We start from the raw sequence: 19,009 nt of genomic DNA on the forward strand, positions 1-19,009 counted from the left end.
TATGCAACCTTTATGTAAATAAGATATTGTATATTTCAAGAGTACTGCCCAATTTACAGGCCATATGTTTTCTGACAGTGTCGGAAAAGTCTGCGTTTTGTCATCCTCTGCATCTGGAAAGCTAGTGGGTTGATGTAACGATTTGGTTGCATGGATACATGTATAGTTGTACTACAACAGTAAATATAATCAGTCATAGATATTTGTTCCGGCTAATTTATGTAATGCGTAATTATGGATATGCATGTTTAGTATGAGCATTTTAATTCAAGGAAATGTTTCTTCATGGCTGTAATTGATTCAGGAATGGGTGCTCCATGTCTCTAGCTGTATCTACTGCCTGAGGCCCGGCTCTAGTCTAGGCTTTTGGAACATACTGTATCCTTTCAAATTGCTTTTTAATGAAGGACAAATTTTGACTCCCTTCTTTTCTTTTTTCTTAAAACCAGATGATCGGCTTTTTGCTATGCTTTAGTTGCTTTTCAAATCCCTGTTAAGGTCTTGATTTTAAACTTGGAGAAAGAATGGAGACTCAGGTTTGACAAAAGAAATTTATTATTTGATTTAAATATGCACAGATGATTGACGCTCTTCTGCTGTCGGAATTTCAGGTTGTTTTCCAGACTGTGAGACAAATAAATGTCAGCTTCTGAAAAGAATTGGGTTAAACAGACTTCAAAATATGCCAGGCTCTTCTTTTCCTTTGCATTTGTTGTGGGTGCTAGCAGGGGCCTGTTAAACCTGAGGCAGTGGCGGTATCAGGCACGCACCGGAGGTAGCAAAACATCTCCGGAAATTCATTCAAATGCTTAATTAGCTTTTTACACATAAGATTGCGAGATAAAAAAGCAGGGCACTTCCTCTTAAAGCAGAAATTGTCCACCAGATTTTACAAAAGAGGGTACAATTTCTGTGATTCACCCTGAAAGGCAAATAAACACCATTCCGGATAATGAGGATTTTTTTTTCTTTCTTAATTTAAAATGAACCAATCGTAAGTTACATAGACAATACAAAACATTTTATTGTCAGAAAAAAGCAGCATAGAAACAGTGTGAGAGAGCTGCTGTTTTGGAAGAAATTAATTTACATACAGAAGAGTCTTTGAGGTTTCACCAATATCCAAAAAGGTCTCCAGATGGGCCGAAAGAGTGTGGCCCTGTCATTTTTTTCAATAAACAATAAATTAGCTAAGATGCTAACCATCTAGTTTAAAGGGCAAGGAACAATACAACTTCAAAAGACCTATAATACAACACTATGTAACATGGGGAGTTTCAATGCTTTCAGCCTTTCTCTTTATAAATAACAAAATACAACAATCTTCCAATCATTCACATTACAAGTGTCACAAATTTCACAACCGCACAGTATGGTGATCCTAGACACTATACAATGATAATACACTTATGGCTAGCGTACATATATAAATATACATATGAAGAATGCCACTAAAATGTAAGAACTTCACTCAAACCAATGGCAAGTCTTTCATAAAAAATGCAAATGAAACAAAGTAGCACTGTAAAAACAAAAAAGGGGGGTAAAAAATAAAACGTCTCTCAGTCATAAACAAACATACGTAATGACATAAGTTTGAGTTTCTACAGAGTTCTCATTGCGGTCTACAAGGTATGACAATAGCAGCTATTTTGGATGAACTTAACATAACACTGGAGTTTCAAAGCTGTTTGAGTCATCAGTATAAAAAGAAACAAACAAAAAGAGCAGTCAGCATCTTGACTCCCTGGCCAGCCAGTGAGACAAAACAAAGCAATGCGCAAACAACTCTTCACATCAACACTGCGGTGGCTCTGAAGAAGGGTAACGTGGCCGCACAATGTTTGCACCCTTTCCGTTAACAGACACCTGCGTCACCGTCATGGCTGAGACTGATTCTTCATGCTGCATTTTTAAGCGTTAAACATTGCTGAGAGTGACTAATACGTCTTATCAAAAGACAAAATAAGGCCTCCACGGAATGGAGTTAAATGCAGCATTAAATCCTCATCTCAGCCTCATCAGTGTGCTCCAGAGTGTGTTCTGTGGTGCTGATGATGGAGGCTGAGGGACCTTGAGTGACACCGAATGGAGAAACAGCTGGGGACCGTGCAGCAAGTGGGGACAAAGAAGGGGAGAAACTGGGAGACATGGCTGCTGAGGAGATGGAGCCTTCATGGCTTATAGGTGAGCGCCTTAGGGATGCTAAGGTGTGGAACGTCCGTGTTATGGCAGGTTTGGGTGGAACAGATTTGGCCCCCGGATGAGCCACTGAGGTAATGAGAGGTGGAGGGTCAATCCTAGGCTTGGGATCCGTCTTGATTTTGGGTTGGAAAGGTCTCCGTGGGTTGTTAGGAGGTAAACTTTCGTCTTTTAGCCTGGCAATCTCCGTAAAGACACTGGCTAAGGGTTGGAACTGAGGGCACCAGTTGAGAAGATAGTCCCAGTTGTAGCTACCTCGCAATTCCTCATCACTTGCTACTATCGCCGTGAGAGAACCGTCAACCGGGGGTTTGCCATCCTCAGGGAAAGCATAATCTTTCGGATGGGAAATATTCAACCCACGACCTACTCCAAGATAGCCGCCGCCTTCATCTCTGTAGACTGGGAGCTGACCAGAAAGCAGGGTACCACTGAGGCTTCCACTAATGCTCCCCAGTTTCTTACTTTTGAACCACTGGCTTGCATCAAGTGGACCTGGTTCACAAGAAATATCAGAGAGCTGGTCTGCATCTTGCTGGATTCCTGAATCAGGGCCCCTGGCAGAAATGTGCTCTTGCATGGAGGATGTGATGCTTGCCACTCTTGGGTACTCATTGATCATACGAATTTCATCATCCTCTGCTGCTTCGGCAGATCCCCGTCCACTGGAGTGAGAAGGATCTAGGGATCCTCCTCGAGTGTAAGAGCCTGCACCTGTTCCTTCCTCATCCCCTGCATATCCAGGAAGGGCCTGATGATAGATCCTGTCACTCCCTGAGGGTTTAGACTCATCCAACTTCTGCAGAGCTGTGCCTGAAGATGCAGTACTGTTTCCAGCATCTTGTCCTTTCTTCTTGCGCTTTGATCTTACTAAATAGAGAGCAACAGCTATTATGACTAACAAGACTATTACACCAAGAGAGGCAGCAATTATGCTCACAAGGAGAATGTTAAAGTCTGTTGCAAGACCAAAGGATGTGTTCGTGACATCGATGATGACCTGAGCAGAAGCTACTCTTGAGGTGTCAAGGGGGCTGTGGGCAGAAACATCCATAGTCATTAGGCGGGTTTCCCTCTTTGAACGACTACCACCACTTGAACTGCCAGAGTTGTCCATTTTCAGGTAGATAACGCCAGTGGTCTTATTAACATCAAAGTATGGAGAGGAATTGGGGAAGGAGTAGAGTACAATCCCATCCACCCCACCATCCTCATCTTTGGCCTGTACTAGCCCAATGCTCTGACCTTTCTTGGCTCCCTCAGGAACTTCAAAAGACAAATCTGAAGTGGTAAAAACTGGGTCATACTCATCTTCTCCTGTAATGAATACCTGCACTGTGACAGTAGCTGAGTTGTTGCCTGCATCCACAGCCAAAGCAATGAAGTTGAACGAGTTCACCTTCTCAAAATCAAATATCTGCTTGGTACGAACTTCTCCTGAGTTCTGATCTACAAAAAAGAGGTCTTTCCCAGGGCTGGAGTGGTCCATCAAATAATACTTCAGTTGCCCATAAACTCCTGTGTCATAATCAATGGCATGTAACACGGTTACAGCAGAGTTAAGAGGCTGGTTTTCACGAATGCTGGCTGTTAATGTAGCAATGGGAAAGTAAGGTCTGTTATCATTGATGTCCTTTACCTCAACACTAATAGGTGCCAAAGCAAATCGACCATGGCCATCTGATGCTTGTACTATTACTACATGGGAATTTTGGCTCTCTCTGTCTAAAGGCCTTTGGAGCTTCATAGCACCAGTCCACTGATCCACAGAGAACAGCTTCATATCATCTCCAGAGCTGATGCTGTACTGGACCTCTGCGTAGGGAGCTGAATCAGGATCCGTTGCAGTCACACGTAAGATTTCTGCACCAGCAGCTGCCCCTTCACTCAAAGCCACTATGTATTCAGCTCTGCCAAAAACAGGAGGGTTGTCATTCACATCAGTGACTGTGATGATGGCTGGTACACTGGAGCTCCGTTGGGGAACACCACGATCCGAAACTGAAACGGTGAGGTTATAGCGTGACAATGCTTCAAAATCCAGTCGCTCAGCCAAGATCAGGGTTCCTACAGTCTGGAAGCCATGACCTTCAATGAAACGAACACTACTCTCAATCTGGAAAGCATTTCCAACATTCCCACTGGCAATTGCAAAATCAAAACCAGAGTTTTCCTGAGACAGGTCTCCATCTACTGCTTCTAAGGTTAGGATGGTGGCTCCAGGTAGCTGGTCCTCAGACACTGTGGCTTTGTACTCCAACTGGTGGAATATGGGGGCGTTGTCATTGACGTCCATCAGTTGAACTTGAACTGTGGCAGATGATGACAGAGGTGGAGACCCTCCATCACGAGCTTCGATGACTATACTGACAGAGGGCTCCTCTGGGTCAAATTTTGCTTTCTGCCTGATGAAAAGTGTACCTGTGAAGACATGACAAGTAGTTTTACTGAGAGTTTATTAAATATAAACAAAACTATAGGCAGTGGCAATTTAAACAATGCACAAATACTGCAGATGACCTTGTGGGAAGAGGCTGTTTTTATAAAATCCACCCACCACATACACCACAGTAAATAGCATTTACAACCAAGTGCTCTTATTATTATTAACATGCAATTTTTTTCTTTTTAATTGGTGCATATTTATCTACCACTATTTACACTTCATATAAGTAGTATTTACATTCCTTTAAAACTGTGTAAAAAGCCACTTCCAAAACAATCAGGATGTTTAGTATAATGGTTGGGCTTATACCATTTTTAGGGTCAACGTAAAACCCATCCCGCGTTGAAGACAACACTCGATAAGAGACCTTTCCATTTTCTCCCGAATCTCGATCTGTTGCTGTTACTGTGATAACAGGACTGCCTGGTGGAGAATGTTCTGGAAGTGTTACCTAGAAACCAAATGCAACAACAAAGCCGTTACTTGGCATGCTTTTTCCTGTATCCACAGTGATGTCATTTTGAATAAAAGCATCTGCTAAATGAATAAACACAAGTGTAAATGGCAGCACACCCTTTAATGGCGTAAATGAGTGCACATATATTTAATCTAGGATAAACCTATGATTGAATTAAGTTATTTAACCATTAAAATCCATGAAAATCAAATCCTTTTTGCTCAAACAGACTACTTTTTACAATAATACTGAAGACGGGAAACCATCTGACAAACCTTTGTCAGTCCCAATACAATTACATTTCATCACTTGTTTTACAACATTTTAAAAGGTAGAAAGAATTATCACCTGATATAGATCTTGTGTAAAAGTAGGTACGTTATCATTTACATCCTCCACCACCACGGTCAAATTGGCTTCACTCTGGTGCTTGGAATCTGAAGCTCGAATAGTCAACTTGTACCATGTCCTTTCCTCATAGTCCAAAGGAGCTGTCAGAGACACACGACCGTTGTAACGATCAATATCGAATTTTCCTTGTGTTGAAGCGTCCAGCTGCAAAGAGTAAGACAACACTGGGCCAGAATCCACATCATTTCCAGTAACCAGGGTGATCTCAGTGCCGATAAGAGAGTCTGGAAGAAGAAAAGTAGGAACACAACACTCAGATACATGTACAGCAATAAAAGTGATTGATATTGTGTATTTCAAAGTTAGTTCACTTACTTTCTGGCACTCTAACTTCCCTTGGCACTGGAATGGTGGGACTGTTGTCATTGAGGTCGACGATAATCACTGTGATGGTGGCAGTGCCTACTAGCTTAGGGCTACCACGATCAGTAGCTTTTATCACCAGCCTGGGGAAATAAATGAGGAGTTAGATCATTTTTTCCTAACATATTTCAAGTCTCTGTTCAAATGCTTTTCAGGATTAAGTGAACGAACAAAAGAATCTGTTCTATTTTCCAAAAAAAAAAAGCATTCACACAACAACCCAAAAGCACTAACAGACCTAAAATGTAGTAAATTAAAAGCACACAGCTTTATACAAGTCAGGGAACATTGTAGAATCAAAACACATGAGGTAGAACTACGAGGGCTTGAAAACATCACACACAAACTAAACAATGCTGGAGTGGACAGTTACATTTCACAGAACTGAAGGAAATTAAAGAACTACAGAGAAATGACTTCACTGGCCGAACATGATATACACTCACTTTGCCTGTGTCCAGATTTCCCTGTCCATAATGGCTGTGGTTGTGATGCTGCCCGTCTGAGGATCAATTTTGAAAAGGCCACTTTGATTTGAAGACTCGATGGTGTAAGTCACCTGTCCATTCTGACCCTGGTCAACATCCTCTGCCACAACCTAATGCATGTGAAAAGGCAAATTTAAGCACAGGCAGGGTCCAAAACGAACATTTAAATATGTTTTCAATTAACAGCAAAAATCAGTCCCTTTATTGACATGGCTATTCCTCACTGTTGCCCTGATGAAGGGAGTTGTTTGCCGAAATACGTAGACGCAGTTTTAAGAAATAGCCATGTCAATATAGGCTTTTAAATATAATTTTTTCACATTTTTGGAGTGCCTTGGACTGATTTTTGCTGTTTATTCTGATGAATCCCTTACACAAAGACCACAGACACATTATTTAAGCTACCCCTGAGCACTTATTGTTTGATTTTGGATGTTTTCAAAATAAATTTGACCTTCTTAAAGGAAAAGTTCACCTGATTTGAGTTTCTTCTGTGGAATTAAAAAAAAAAAAAAAAAAAAACTTTCAACAACCAAGTGTTGTTTTTAGGTGAACAACCCCTTTAGCTTCTTAGGGCTTAGTGGCCACATACTGTATGTGGACAACACATTTTAGCTTTTAAGTAGCTATTTAAAATACTTTAATACTTGAATGTTTTATACTTTGTTACAGATATACAGTTTCATTGTGCATTGTTCATTTTGAAGCATATGAAATGTTCCAACCCCTATTTTTAACTGTCCAAAATGGGCAGAAAAATGTTGTTTTTACTCTCTGATAGTCAAAACATGTTCAAAAAATATGTATGTGTTATTAATGCATTACAAAACAGTCAGGAAAAAGTGTTTTATAAAAAATTCGGACCAAGAGTCCACATATATGGACATCCCTTTTCTCTAAAAATACATCATATCAAAGATAATACTTAAGTTTTTATTCTAATTAGGTTCCAATAAGCCCAGATAGCAAAGAGAAATAAAAAAATGCATGTAAAAACACCTTGGGCCTTAATAGGTTAAAGTACCAAAAAATGAGACCCCTTGCCTGAATGATGGGGAAGTCATAGCCCTGTGCTTCATGCATATAAGTCACATAGTTCTGCAGCTGGAATCGGGGGTGATTATCATTGACATCCTGAAGGATAAGGTTGACAGCCATGAAGGAGCTTGAGGATGTAGTTTCAGCCTTCACCACTAGTCGAAGTCTTGGCGTGTCCTCAAAGTCCAGGCCATTAGAGCTCTGTACCCAGATCTCACCTTTGAAAGAACCAACAATTCTTGGTTTTCAGTTTTCTGATGTCATTTTGTCAAACTATTTTCACATTTCACGAATTTCCCAACTGACCTGTATTGGAGCTGATGCTGAAAGAATGGTACTTGTTGCCACTAAAGATGCTGTAATTGATGCCGTCGCGGGTGCCGTCCGGGTGCTGAGCCTGAGCTTGAGCGACCACAGTTCCTGTAGGAAAACAAAACAAAACACAAAAATGTTCGATACTTCTCTGCCACACTTACTTAAACTGATGGATTGGCTTTCAGTGCTTTATAAAACCCAATGTGTCTGTGAGTGCTGAAATAAAAGGCTGCAGTTTTCATCATACAGTTCATTGCAAAGCCACCTCATGCCAATACTTTGAAATGAAGACACCACAAAGAATAGCTTTCAGTGTAGGATTTAAAATAAAAGACTGAAAACAAGGCTTTGTATACTTTTTCAATTTACTGTATTTTCTGTAAGAAAAAGGATTTATCCATGTTATTTCATGAAAGTGGATACTTGTTTGCAGTGAAGGCCAACACAAAGTGGAATTTGCTGTGCCTTTTAGTGTGATTTGTTTGGAGGGTTTTCTGAGTGAAATATAATATTTTAAATAGTAATTGATTGGGAATACATTTATATTCAAATCAAGCAATTTTAACATCCTAATCCATCAGAATCAAACGCCTTTTTCGTCATTGACAATAATTCACAATAAAATGAGAAAAAATTGACTAAAAACCTTCATAGTGGATCACAATAAAATAGAGAAAGATTTATTTGCTTGTAATAAAATATTATAAATAGAAAAACTTGAAGACGCTGAATGTTATCCATCTGACAGGATCGTTTAAAACAAGCATATTTATGTGTCCCAGAGAAAATTCTTTAGGCAGATCTATATTTTGCTATTTGAGCTATGATTAGTATCAAAGTAGTATCATAGCATCATTAGTATCATACAATTAGTATCCTTAGTAGTTCATTGTTAACCAGAACTAATTTAATGTATTTATTAAAACATCTACTTAAAATAGTAGCCTAAAATAATTATTCCACAGTCCCCCGTCTTAAGTATTCATGGCTGTGTGATACAATGTCAGCAAAAAAAAAATAAAATAAATAAAAAAATTCTACCAAAAAAATCTGAAGAATTTTCTTTAATTTTAGAATAACCTGCAAAAAGTATTGCACAATATCACTAGGGCCCCGTTTACACTGTCAGGTGTTGATGCCCAATTCCGATTTGTTTCCTATATCTGATTTTTCTTGCCTGTTCATTTACACATTCTTTTAATTGTGACCCATATCCGATTCATTCTATAATTGTATGGCATACGTAAAGGTGGGTTCTATCATCTGTGCCACACTAGCCACGATGGAAGAAATTGTCTTACTTTTAGATCTGCGAAATATGCAAAGTTCAATTATTTTGAGGGGAAGGAGGAAGGAGAGGGCCATCATCGCAGCTTGGACCTATGGTGTATATATGGTGTCCTCCACCATTCAGAGGAATTTGTGGGTACGAGAAAGATCTCAGGTCTGGTGGAAGCAAATTGTGGCGACTGACCACTTTCCTCCTCTGTGTTTCCTCTGATGTTGTTGTTTACCGTGTCTGCGTCTCCACACATGCTTTTCCTTCATTAAAACGGGGAGAAGTACCACATTGTGGCAGGTTTAATAACGTGCAAAACGGAATGCCTCAATAAATCCGATCTGCCTGTTTACATAATAGTAGCATTGTCACATTTCCCATTTATATCTGATTTATTTCCCCATATGAAGGAGGCCTGAAACGATTATCTGAATATCCGAATGTATGCGTTTTTTTTCATGTTTACACGGTCATAGAACAGATCTGATCTGTATCACTTATGAGCAAAAAATTGGAATTGGGTTGCATTTAACTGGCAGTGTAAACGGGGCCTAGAAATATCAATCAATCTTAATTTTTTTTATTCCTTTTTTTTCCATTAAATTGGTGGCAAATAAATCATTCTAGCTTTTCAATCATTCATTCATTGATTTTCCTTCAGTTTAGTCCCTTATTTATCAGGGATCGCCACAGTGGAATGAACCGCCAACTTTATGTTTTACGTAGTGGATGCCCTTCTAGCCAAAACCTAGTACTGGGAAACATCCATACACTCTTACATTCACACTAGGGTTGGGCATCTAAGCTATAATGCCGATCCGATACGCATCTCGATACAAAGAATACGATCCGATATGTTAGCGATACATTTGTAACATATTGCGATGCAACACGATACGATTCACACCCATATCACGATACAATGCGATAATTCAGCACTAACTAATTAAATCAAGTTTATGTGGTTATGTAAAAGAGGATGCTGTGCCATTGAATGAGTTTGATTATTTATTAACCAAGCAAAACCAAGACTTTTTTTACAAACTGGCTTTTCTCTCAGAGCCAGAGTGTCAGTTTACAGTAGAGGGCCATTTTAGAACATATAGCACATATTATTTAAGTATTTTCAAGATAAACAGAATGTGTAAGTGCAATATATATTAAAATATATATATTTGCACTCTTTCAACATAAAGGTTGAGCATTGCACAACAAGAATTGTGATTTAACTTTTCAACTATGAAAACAAGTTTTACAAAGATATATTTTGCCACTGATTATTCAAAACTTAAGGTCGTGAACTAGCAGTGTTATGCTGCTTTGAAACATCACTATCACTGTAAACAACAGGCTAATAAAAATATAGCAAACCAGCAATCTTCTTGCTGTGAGGTGGTCAAACTACCCACTGTGCCACCGTGACACCCATTATTTTTATCATTATCATTATTAATAATATTATTATTATTATAATTAAATAAAAATTAACAGGAGGAGGTGTTTAAACCCGCCTAGTGCGGCAGTATAGAGAGGGCGGCGTCCGCAACACCCAGGTATATCCGCGCATAGGGTGGCAGAATAGAGGTCCGCGACACCCGCGCGTCCTCAGTCATATCCGCGCATAGGGCGGAAGAATAGAGGTCCGCGACACCTGCGCGTCCTCAGTTATATCCGCGCATAGGCAGGGGCGCCCCCAAGGGGTGGCCAGGGGTGGCCACGGCCACCCCTCAGTAAACTCTGGCCACCCCTGTGGCCACCCCTTTGGCCACCCCAATATAACTTTGCTGTTGACATTATTGATTTAAATGTACTTATAAATTATAATTACTTATCCCCAATGTTTAAATAAATAAAATGCAGCCACTCAATTATTGTTGGTGTTACTGACTTAGCTGATTCATTGTCTCTCCCCCTTAGTGCTGGTTCAATGCTGAATGCTGGTGAAAGCAAACTAACGCATGCGCGCAGAAAACCATTCCCGCGCGCCTCACGCACTCCTGTGTGAATCCCGGTTGGTTGTTTGCATGCACGCCGACAAAATACGCGCCCCTCATACGCCGTGAAACGGAGTAACAGCCTTTTGTGCAGAGGAGAAAGTCGACTAAAGTTTATATAATATGATGATGATGTTACTTTCACTAAGCATGCCTTTAAAGCAGAAAGGAGGGATAATGAGTCAGGGAGGTAAGACTTCATAACATGATTTTTCAGCCATGATCTGGTCTAAGACCACAGATAATTCTATAATACATTTTTTTGTATTCTTTAGAATTGTCATAATTAATTTTCATGCAAAAGTTTTCTTAAGTGATCTTGGCATATCACTCCAGTTGTTGTTTTCCAGTAATATTTAGGATTGATTTCTGTTATTTATTCAGAATAATAATTGTATAATAATATTAATTGTATTTATTTAAAATAAATATAAATAAATTGTTATATTTATTGAATAACAAATCTAACAATTCAAGAGAGGTGGGGGTGTATAGGGTGGTTCGCCCAGGGTGTCATTTAAACTAGAACCACCACTACCCTCCCTGATCGTTGTTGACAGCACGCACACACCTTCAATATACAGCAATGGCAATTTAATATTTACCTTAAGGTACAGTATATCAATAGAAGAAGCTGCATTAATAAAATGACTCAAAAAGCAATATGGATAAATGATATTATTAGGTATAGTGAGTGTGTATAGTAATGCCTTTTTGTTTCAGTTTGTTCATTTGTTTGGGTTATTAATAAACTCATTATTCTTTCATTCATTTTCTTTTCGGCTTAGTCCCTTTATTAATCCAGGGTCGCCACAGTGGAATGAACCGCCAACTTATCTAGCACATTTTTACACAATGGATGCCCTTCCAGCAGCAACCCATCTCTGGGAATAATAAACTCATAAATCATTAATTTTAGACATGGCATATACCGTATGATGTACAATAAAAGCATGTAAAAAAGTTAACATAGATTTTTATTTGGTTTGCACATGTACTTCCTGAATTACTTCAAGGTATAAATAGCAACATTTCAAGAAGAATTAATTAAATGAATAAAAACTACATTATTACATTTACCCAAAACAAAAATATAACATTACACTGAATTCATAATTTTTTTTGTTTGCCACCCCTAGATTTGGTGTGGCCTCTTCTGGCCACCCCTAAGAAAATTTTCTGGGGGCGCCACTGCGCATAGGGCGGAAGAATAGAGGTCCGCGACACCCGCGCGTCCTCAGTTATATCCGCGCATAGGGCGGAAGAATAGAGGTCCGCGACACCCGCGCGTCCTCAGTTATATCCGCGCATGGGGCGGAAGAATAGAGGTCCGCGACACCCGCGCGTCCTCAGTTATATCCGCGCATAGGGCGGAAGAATAGAGGTCCGCGACACCCGCGCGTCCTCAGTTATATCCGCGCATAGGGCGGCAGAATAGAGGTCCGCGACACCCGCGCGTCCTCAGTTATATCCGCGCATAGGGCGGCAGAATAGAGGTCTGCGACACGTCACTTCATTTTCATAACCGGTCACTTTCGTTTTCACATTGTGTACCTGATACACTGAGTTGTAGTGTAAGTGTACACATCCGCAAATCCGTTGCTAAGGCTTACTTTATGTAGGTCGATTAAATTATGCGCCAAAAACAGGTTGACAACACTTGCTAATAAATAAAAAATACATTCTATATTAAAAATATAAGCTGTACCTCGGAAAAACCGATGCATCTCGCAAAAACCGATGCATCTCGATTTGCTTCCAAAATTTCATTCATCCTCTGCTGCTCAACCGATGCACTCGCATCGTGCACGCGCATGACCGCGTATCGATACATATCGGTTAATCTTCCCATCCCTAATTCACACACACTCGCTCATACACTATGGGAAATTTTGTTTACCCAATTCACTTAGCAAATGGGGGAAACCGGAGCACCGGGAGGAAACCCAAGTGAACACAGGGAGAACATTTAAACTCCAAACAGAAATGCAGAGCTTAATTTGTGCCGGAACATGCCAGATCTGGAACCTCTGAAATCTGATCCGGCACCTCATTTTACCGATCCCCCTCCTAAATCACCCTCCTCCCCCATCCACTTTTACTTTCTTCTGCGACTCCCCAACCCGCAGTTGTCCGAGACAACCCCCCGCTCTTCACTTTCGTCTGTGACACTCCTCTGCCTTACACACCCCTTTATCATGCCTGATCTGTTACCCCGATCTGTTCCTGGACCTTGCAATTCACAAATTAAGCACTGCAGAAATACCAACTGCCCCAACTGGGACTCAAACCAGTGACCTTCTTGCTGTGAGAACATTGCTAACCTCTGAGCCACCATGTTGCCTATTCTGGCTTTTTGTAACAATAAAAATCTAGGCTAATAATGCTAAATTTTTTCTATAATCTTTTACTTTAGGATGCCAACTTACCTTTATCTGCGTTCTCCTGTAAGCTAACATCTCTAGCGGTGCGTGAGAATCGAATGCCCTTGTAATCTTGCTCCTTCACATATATGATCACCACCCCTAGAGAAGACTGAGGAGGGCTGCCCTGGTCCATAGCCTCCACAATGAGGGTGCGCTGGGTTTGTGTCAGAGTCTGGAGGTTCTCCGTAGTCTGGATCGCCCCAGTCAGTGAGTTAATCGCAAATCCTCGGACTGGCATGGCAAATCGGTAGAACACTGAACCATTGGCACCAAAATCCTTATCTTCTGCTCTCATTGTGGCCACCACTTGATGGGTGAACACACTTCCACTGGACACGTTGATAATGAGAGGGTCCTGGATGAAGAACGGTGCATTGTCATTGACGTCCAGGATGGTAACGGTTACCTGGGCTGTGGAGTTGCGTGGTGCAGCAGGAGATAGATCAACCGCATACACTTGAAAGAAGTAAGAAGCCCTTTTCTCTCTGTCCAGAAGTGCAGCGGTAGTGATGCGTCCTGTGTTAGGATCGACAGTGAACGCACCTTTGGCTTCTTGGCTGAGAAAGTATAAAATCTGACCGTTTTGGCCCTCGTCAACATCTGTGGCTGTCGCATCCAGCACCACTAAACCTACAGCAGCGTCTTCTGAGACATCTACAGTGTAGCTGCTGCTGCTGAACTTGGGGCTGTTGTCGTTGACATCGAGGACTGAGATCTCCACAGAGGCTGTGCTGCTCAGAGAGGGGCTGCCATGATCTTGGACCACCACTTGCAAGGAATAACTGCTCTTCCGCTCTCGGTCTAGTGGTCTTGAGGTAGACAAAGCTCCAGAGGAACCGTCAAGCCGAAAGTCTCCATCTGGGTCGCCGGCTAGAATAGCAAGCACATGAAGACAGGATTTGTAAACAACCAGATCGAATGCATCTACTTTTCTTAAGATCTGAATCTGAACAAAAACAGCACCTTAAATCATGGATAAAATATGTTTTAACTTGCAGACTCAAGATCAAGTTTACTTTAATTTTTGATAAGTATGTTAACATAGGCACAAAGTCTTTCAAAGTATGCTTCATTTGAAATATGCACAGATACAGGCACTCCACATACAGTTGAAGTTAAATTTATTAGCCCTCCTGTGAATGTTTTTCTTTTTTTAATATTTCCCAATTGATGTTTAACAGAACCAAAAACTTTTTTTTACAGTATATCTGATAATTTAGTTTTTTTCTGGAGAAAGTTTTATTGGTTTTATATCAACCAGAATTAAAGCCAGTTTTACATTTTTAAAAAAAAAACATTTTAATTTATTATCACTAAATTTAAAACAAACCCAAAATCTGAGGTGTTACCTTTGATCTTATATTCCAGTCGCCCACTCTCTCCAATGTCCCGGTCTGTGGCTTTGAGGGTGAACAGCTCCACAGGCTGTAGGTTTTCAGGCACTTCTAGACCGTACTGCTGCAGTCCGAAAGCAGGAGCATTGTCATTCTCATCCAGCACTGTGATGTGCACTTTAGCCTTAGCAAAGTTAGGGGGGATTCCTCCATCTTTTGCATACACTGTAACAAACACAAAATAAGAGGAGGATTATTAAGTTTACTTTTAACTTTTAAAAACTATATCTAAAATTTAATTCATAAAATGTTTTGGCAATAATATAATTTTAAACCAAACCATTACTAAAACTATTGCTACTTATGCTTTGTGTGACTTCAGTACAGATTGATTTAAATAATATATACATTTTAGACAAAAAAAAACTAGGGCTGAGCAAAAATACATTGTGTTTATATATAAATACACACATGCATTCTTATGTTTATGAAAATGTTTATTTATATTTAGATGTATATGTTTATATGATAAAGTATATAGAAATTTAAATATCCGTTTAAGCCTATACAGAGTATATACAGGAATCAGAAAGTGAAATTCAATACCTTTTAAGACCATTTTTTAAGATTCTTTCCATACTATTTGAGACCTTAAAACTACTTTAGATTTCAACCAGAAACACTAATGAGATTGTAACTTACAGTACAGTATATATACTAAACATTAATGTAAAAAACTAATCTAAACTAAGTCAGCAGGTTGGCGCCTATAGAACTGCAGAAATAATGATGGTGCCTTGGTTATTGCAGTAAACAAAGCAGCGTGATTACAAATCTAGCAGGATTTTATTTAGTTCATAAACTGCACAACATTCTGATTTTCGCTGATGACTACAGTAAAATCCAAGGTATTCAAAAGTATTTACATTCATCGTATTCCAACTACTGCTTAATCCACCCACCCACTTGTTCCAAGCGGGGATCAAACCGGCGATTCCTGCATAGGAGGCAAATGCTCTAAGGAGGAGGCTATGAGAGTGATGCTTTTGTGCTGCACTCGTCAGTTGCCATCCTTTAAACGCTATACTATGATATGCAGTAGTTTTCATTAAAAATTGTTGTAAAAAAACACACTAACACATTTTAGTATGGTTTAATACCTTTTTACTATAAATAACTATTGTATTTTAGTTTAATTACTGGTGTGTTTGACTGGTGCAGTGCTTTTTTTAAAACAGTAAAAATGTAATGTAATTTAAACACCATGAGGGTGTTTAAACCATTGAATCAAAAATCAAAGCAGTCACGTGGGTATAGGGGAAAATTAAGCTTTGGACTTCACTGATCATGTGATGATGGCAAAACGAATCAAGCTCCGGTACACTGCTTCACAGAGAGATGTATCGTTTTTTTGATAAATTCTTTGAAGCTTATTATACATAGATGGTCAGGCACGCAACGATCACGATCAGGAGCAAACAGATGTATGTAGGCAAATGCAGTCGTAGTTGAATACACAGGCAGATGGTCAAAAGGGAGGCAGCAGACAGAAGTAAACAAACAAACAAAAAAAAGCGAGGGTCAAAAACAAGTTAAAGGCAAAGAAAACGTGTCATAATGTTCACAATACTATACAATAAGCAGTGTGTGCTGCATAAATAATTCTAGTAATCAGTTCATGAGTAGCTTCAGCTGTGTTTGTCTGCATGACTGGATCTTGTAGTCCATTTAATGGCGGATTTGTAGTTCTATGCAATACTGTGTGATCTGCACAGGCTGGATTGCTGGTAATCGTGACAAATATAAAAGTACCTAATGCTAAAATTTAAACATCTTAAATCATGCTAAATGGTTTAGTCTTATTATGAGCAGATCCTGGAAGTGCTACGGTACCTGTTATAGTGTAGTGGTCCTGAAGTTCCCTATCTAGAACCAAAGTGGCTGATATCACACCCGTCTCTGCGTTAATAGTGAATCCATCCTCAGTCACACCACCGTATGTGACCAAGCCATTAGTTCCTGCAAAAAAAAATGAAAACAAATAATTGTTAAAAATAAAAAACCAGATCACCACCAACTGAATTCAGTGAAAAAAAAAAAATGCCTTTCCACCTTGAAGTACAAAGAAACAACACTTAATAATTCAGACATACAGAACTTTTAAATGTGTTTACTAATGAAACGAATAAAGCTATTCCAAGCTTTTCGAAATTGACGACCTGTGTCTGAAAACTTCCTCCATCTGTTTAAAGCTGCAGTTGTGTTGTGTTAGGGTGAGGGCAGTGTTTTTTTATTTTTTAACGCTTCCTGTAGATGGTATGTGGGACTCGTTCTCAGGCCCTTGGGCTCAGCGAGAGAGTATGAAAGAGAGACTGTAAAGACATTCTTCAGGAAGCTTTAATTGAGTAAGCAGGTGCTCGTGCCAAAGCTCGCTGACTTTGCACGCAATCTGGCATCCGTATGTCTTTGGTCCACACTTAACACTTGTGCAGACCACGACTCCGAGGCTGAATCAGCAAAACCAGCTACTAATGAAACCACTGTTAAAACCAAGATGAAAAGGACTGAACCTGAATATTTTACGACACTGTACTTCTGTTAATTCAAATCAGCTTGTTCACTTCCTGTTGGCCTTCTAACTCAGAATGGAAGGAAAGAGGCCTTGGTTGATTTAGTGCACAGTGTTTGGAATAGTATGGTTGGACAATGCTTTTACTACTACTTTTTTTTTCTGCAGATGATTTACTTTGCTCAATCTGATGATTTTCTGCATGATATAATACGTTTCCCAAATTGTACATACAACAAAACACCTGTGACAGTCCCACAATGCAATGCACTCGACTTCAGCTGCCATTTCCAATGCGATGAATAAACGTTATCAATGAGTATATTTACATGGACACCAATGATCTGATTTTATTGCGATTAAGACAATACTCTGATTAGGAGTCTATCATGCAAACATTGGTTTTTGATTCATTTAATTCTATTAAGATCATAATCGAACTAAACAGAAATCAGATTAAGACATGTGGAGTATGCAGGTTTTAGTGGCATTACTGAAGTACAGACATGTAAACACCGCAATCAAACTATTTACCATCGTGTAGGATTTTTGCTGCATTTTGCGACAGAATTTTCCGTACACATATGGCTGTTTGACACTATTTTCAGCACCTACCAAGTCAGTAAGACCACAGACACACACACTGCATAATGGAGAGGTTTTTTTCCATAAGGCATGCATTATCAAATTCCATTAAAACAACACTTTTCCAACAGTTCATGGCTGCATTTCTTGCTGACAAATAAAAATTTACTACAATTTAAAACATTTTATTTATCACAAAATATTTATTACAAAATGAAAAGCTATTGACAAATTATTAATTTGTCAACAAATTAAAAATAAACTCTGGAGGAAATGTGGATAGTTTGGTGATGCAATGATGTTTAACTGCAGTTTGGCACTCTCAGTTTCATTCAGGAACATTTTATGCATGTCCCTCATGACAAACAGGATGAAATTTCTGGAAAGAAATTTCCAGAGGAAACGTGGATAAAGCGTGGCATGATGACGTTAATCAAATGATGTGCTATAACATGTAAAACAGGATCATGACATGAACATTCAAAAATCAACTCATGTAAACACCTTAATCATATTATTTTCTTATTCAGATTAAGGCAAGTTATTTGATTACTGATGTCCGTGTAAATACAGCCACTGTAAAAAAAGATTTTAAAATCTCTTTAATTGATGACCAATTTTATATAAAACAAATTGATCGTTTTTCTCTATCTAAAAGATTCAACATTTTTTCATATTTTATTAATTTGTCATATGCTCAAGTTTATATCTCAATATTCAAGATAATGTCGAATTTGCTATTTCATTTATTTAAACAGTATAAGTCAGAATTATTGATTAAAGGGACTAAAAATATTGAACTTAAACTTAAAAATTAAAAACTGCTTTTATTCTTGCCAAAATAAAACAAATACAACTTTCTGCAGAAGAAAAAATATTACCAGACATACTGTGAAAATATCCTTGCTTTTAAACATCATCTGGGAAATATTAAAAAAAAAAAAAGAAGAAAAATTTAGTGGGTGGCTTATAATTCTGACTTCGCCTGTATATGTTTTTCCCAAATTTCACCACAATAACTCATAAATGGCAACATAAGTTTGTTATATAATACATACATTGGTTTATTGTCCAATATAAATCTTGCTTTATTTTACTGTAA

The 19,009-nt window shown here is 39.0% G+C and overlaps 1 protein-coding gene across 2 annotated transcripts in view; it reads right to left on the reverse strand.

Moving 5' to 3' along the window:
* Positions 1–537: 537 nt before the first annotated feature.
* Positions 538–19,009, reverse strand: part of dchs1b (dachsous cadherin-related 1b) — a 162,817-nt gene continuing 144,345 nt past the window's right edge. The window contains exons 12-21 of one of the 2 annotated variants that reach the window (XM_087270700.1): positions 16,647–16,772; positions 14,769–14,978; positions 13,423–14,289; positions 7,712–7,825; positions 7,412–7,623; positions 6,326–6,477; positions 5,832–5,962; positions 5,454–5,740; positions 4,958–5,099; positions 538–4,623 (exon numbers count right to left, since the gene is read on the reverse strand). In XM_087270700.1, the coding sequence (XP_087126826.1) occupies positions 2,000–4,623; positions 4,958–5,099; positions 5,454–5,740; positions 5,832–5,962; positions 6,326–6,477; positions 7,412–7,623; positions 7,712–7,825; positions 13,423–14,289; positions 14,769–14,978; positions 16,647–16,772 (4,865 nt within the window). In that variant the 3' untranslated portion in view covers positions 538–1,999. Of the gene's footprint in view, positions 4,624–4,957; positions 5,100–5,453; positions 5,741–5,831; positions 5,963–6,325; positions 6,478–7,411; positions 7,624–7,711; positions 7,826–8,835; positions 9,786–12,856; positions 14,290–14,768; positions 14,979–16,646; positions 16,773–19,009 lie in introns of those variants that run through there. The other variant, XR_015501166.1, reaches the window with a different exon arrangement.

This window comes from Danio rerio, chromosome 10 (genome assembly GCF_052040795.2).
Source record: "Danio rerio strain M-AB ecotype USA chromosome 10, GRCz13ab, whole genome shotgun sequence".
Taxonomy (NCBI): Eukaryota; Metazoa; Chordata; class Actinopteri; order Cypriniformes; family Danionidae; genus Danio; species Danio rerio.